The sequence below is a fragment of the Triticum aestivum genome, chromosome 3B (genome assembly GCF_018294505.1).
Source record: "Triticum aestivum cultivar Chinese Spring chromosome 3B, IWGSC CS RefSeq v2.1, whole genome shotgun sequence".
NCBI lineage: Eukaryota > Viridiplantae > Streptophyta > Magnoliopsida > Poales > Poaceae > Triticum > Triticum aestivum.
The window spans coordinates 101,481,283-101,485,081 of NC_057801.1; the positions used below are offsets into that span (position 1 = coordinate 101,481,283).

The 3,799-nt window shown below is 44.7% G+C and overlaps 1 protein-coding gene across 1 annotated transcript; it reads left to right on the forward strand.

Moving 5' to 3' along the window:
• Nucleotides 1-208: 208 nt before the first annotated feature.
• On the forward strand, nt 209-3,799 carry LOC123068865 (probable transcription factor At1g61730). The gene is made up of 2 exons (XM_044491542.1): nt 209-1,361; nt 3,455-3,799. The coding sequence occupies exon 1, from the start codon at nt 300-302 to the stop codon at nt 1,284-1,286; it is 987 nt and encodes a 328-aa protein (XP_044347477.1). The 5' UTR covers nt 209-299; the 3' UTR covers nt 1,287-1,361; nt 3,455-3,799.

The window sequence follows — 3,799 nt, forward strand, 5'->3', positions numbered from 1 at the left end:
ACGATTCGCCCGACGCCCCCAGCGCGCCGGATTCGGATTGGGTCCGCCGGCACCAATTTCGACCCGAGCCGGCGAAAACTGAGCCCTTGGGGACGCGATTGAGCCGATTTTTTAATGCCGGTGGTCGAAAAAGTGTCTGGGGGGCCTTGTTGGGGGCGCGGCTGGAGATGCTGTTAGACTAGTGAAATTTGAAGTACTCCCGTGCTTGTCTATGGGCGGCGCTCCAGATCTAACCAAATCCAACCAAATCCAACCGGCCATCCTCGACAGTCGACACCTCGCCGTAGCCGCCACTAGCCATGGCTCCCAAGCGCGCCACCCCACGCAAGCGCTCCGCCACCGCAGATCCCGCCACCAGTTCGGAAGAAGACTCCAGCGGTTCCTCTACCTCCCACAACCAAGAGGTGGCAGACGAGGAAACGGGGGAATCGGAATCGGAGGATGCGGCGGCGGCGGAGGAGTCGGCGGAGGATGGGGGCGAGGGGGAGGGGGAGTCGACGGAGGATGAGGACGAGTGGGAGGCGGAGCCTGATCCGCAGCTCGCGGCCAAGAATCCACCTCAATCAAGCAAGTTGCCTGCTCGCAAGAGGGGAAAGACGCCGGCGCCGGCACCAGTACATCAAAATGGCGAGAAGAAGAAGCTGCAACATAGCGAATCGGCAGAACCCAAACCGAAGAAAAGCAGGCGCATGTGGTCTCCCGACGACGAGGTCCTGATTCTGGAGGAGCTTGCCGAGCACCGCCTCCAGCATGGGAAGGTGCCGGCGTGGGGCGACTACGCCTTCTTTGAGTCTGTTGCCAAGCGCCTTGAGGACAGCAGCTGCCATTATTTTGTTGTAAAGGAGAAAGTTCGCACCCTGCTGCGTCGCTACAAATCTCACATCTTATCTGTCACGGACCATGATAAGCGCCTTGACAGTCTCTCCGAAGATGTCTGGGGAGACTTGCAGGTGACCGATGGCGCTATTAATGGCAGCAAACAGGCAGAGGGTGAGGGTGCCATGGTGAGGGCTGAGAATGGCAGCAGCGGCCAGACTCAGCCCAGGAGCTTCGAGGAAATGTGTGAGGTGTATCCTCTGCTTGCGCAGGAGGTGAAGATGCTCGCGGAGGTGCAACCTGCCGTCAAAAGCTTGTTCACCAGACTAGATGCCAAGAGAGCCCTCTACATGCAGAAGAAGCTGGAGAGAATTAGGTCCACAGAGGTGAAGATCCAGGCACGGATGGCCGCCAAGGTACATGCACCTAAGGCAAAGATTAGTGAGAAGCTTGCCCGTCTGCTCACATAGGTTTCCAAGAATGTACTCCAAAAAAGAGTCTCCCCTGTTTTGTGGGCAAGCAAGACAAGGGTATGAACTATGAAGGTATGAGATAATGCCATTATCATAATGGTTCTTATTATTTTCCTTTTGAAGCACAGTTTGCTTCATATTGGCTTCACTTGGTTGTTGGGGAAGGGAAAGGTGCTAATGAACAAAAGTACCATTTTCCCACTTTCTTAGTAAGCTAATTACTCTCAACACGTACAAGATGTTTTAAAATTGTAATAGTTACCTAATCTTGAGAAGCATTAGCTGAAGTGAAGGTTAGTTAGAGTCTTGATTAGAGGGAAACATATTCACTAATATTGTTCATGATTAAGTAAATGCTAACATGGCATGGAAAATTGAAATGTATAGGACAGCATGTGCATAATTAGTCGTCTTCCTACATTATGTCATCTAAGAAAAATGAGTTGTAGCACACTAATATGAAGTTTAGTTGAGTAAGCAGGCATTGCAGCAAACTCACGATATGGTTATTGTCGAATCCATTTTTTATTATCGGAGAGAGACCACTACAAAAGAAGTAAGGTAAGATAAATTTAATACACAACCAAAACATCACAGTTTGATAACGATTTCTCGATTGATGTCCCTCTACCTTATGATCTCTCAAGTTTCCAAGTACTGCAAAACAAAAGTGTTATAGTGATTCTAGGTTCTTTCCATCTATGCTTATTCATCCATCCATGTCAAATTAACAATCAAATCCTTTTATCAGTATTGTCACCTATCTATATATGCCATAGCCCAATAGTATATCACCCCGTTAGTTCTGGAAAACCTGATCGGGATCATTACCACCTAAACTGTACACTGATACTATTAAACAGTTGGCCATCGAAGACTATGCTGGATTACTACTGTACATATATGGACTGTTTAGTTACACCATGAAAAAAATGACAAATGATATGTTGTAGTCCTAATTGTATTGGAAAGCGGTAAAAAAATCTGGAGTTGAAATAATTGCATTCTCAAGTTAACTATTTGTTCCTACATATAGGCTTATAGCATCATCATTATCTGAAGATTTGGCCTCTGTACTATGTCAGTATGGGTATATGAATACCAAAGGATAATTCAAGAGAATACTTTGGCACAAAAAGAATATGCCATTAGCTTTGTACAGGTCTTCAAGTAACTTCGGTTAAAGCAGTGGTATTGTTAGACCAGAGAATGATAGTTTATTTCAAAATAGCTTGATGTGAACCCTTGAACCACCAGTAATTCAGGTTTCGAAATAAAATTGGGTGCTATAGTTTGGGTGGAGGGGAGGATGAGAAGCTTGCTGTCTGAATAATCAACTAGCTCCTTAATCTTGGTTAAAGTCCAGATTCCCAAAGTTTCATGGTTGTGACATGTTTGGGTCCCTAACCTGGAGAATTGCATATGTAGCCTGTAGGTCACTATACTTCTTTAGGTGAGTCCAGGCAGGTCAAAAGCCGAGTTTGATTATCAATTTGTTCTGCTATTTGACCTAATTCATGCGATATCTGATTTAACTTTATTTACGAATTACCTTAATGTGAAAGCTAGTATAATCTGTCCAAACATTTATTAGAACCCCCCTCGGATCCAATATCATCAAACTTGCATAGTCAAGTAGCATTTTAGTGAGTAAATGTGATTTGTCGTTCTTTGCCTATTAAACTAGACTTTTTGTGGTACAATTCTATGAGTTTGATGACCTAGATGTGTAGGCAGGTTCAACATGGTACATTTTTCACATGACCCCCCTGGGCAAGTTACACCCTTTATCTTCTTGTCCTTTACTCTAGCAGCAAGCAAGGTAAGAAACATGTACTACACAAATGAGGACCCTTCAGTATGCTAGCTATAATAGGAACTGGATGAACATTCTTCGTTGGGCAATGGACACCTCTTGGTCCACCTCTTGCTATCGGTTGAAATTCACCGCATGCATTTTTCAGAAAATTGAGCTGACAACCTTAAGTAAAGAACTAGCTTAATCTATGGATTATCTAGAAACCTCGAGAGTCCAAAGCACTACCATGTTTCTCGTTAACCTTTTGGTGCGAAAACTTCATTTTATTGCATTCCAAGCTTTATTGTATTTAGATTTTGTGTTGGTGTTCGGCTCACAGCTTTGCACTATGTCTCTGATGTAACAGGGGGTGGTGAACTAATATATCCTGCGCGCCACTGATTTCTTCTATTTTGGTTTGGCTGATGGTAAAGGGTCATGGAGGACATTCTGATTCCACTTGGCTGTCTGACTTGTTAATGGCGAACCCGTGCGACTAGGTTAGTTGTAGATTATTTTGTGAAGAAACGAAAATATCAGGTGGCTTGGTAGAAGCTTTTAGTAACTGGTTAGGTGGTGTATGGAAGATGGAAGCTTATGTACCGGTGGCTAGTCAAGCCAGCGTTCTGGATGTAATACCATGTCTCTAGTAATGTGACATATCCTTTGGACTGATGCGTTTCACTTGATAATCAGGTATGCTGTCTTCTAA

Excerpts from the sequence above, each read along its gene's own strand:
- LOC123068865 (XM_044491542.1), top strand. The coding sequence starts at position 300 with ATGGCTCCCAAGCGCGCCACCCCACGCAAGCGCTCCGCCACCGCAGAT.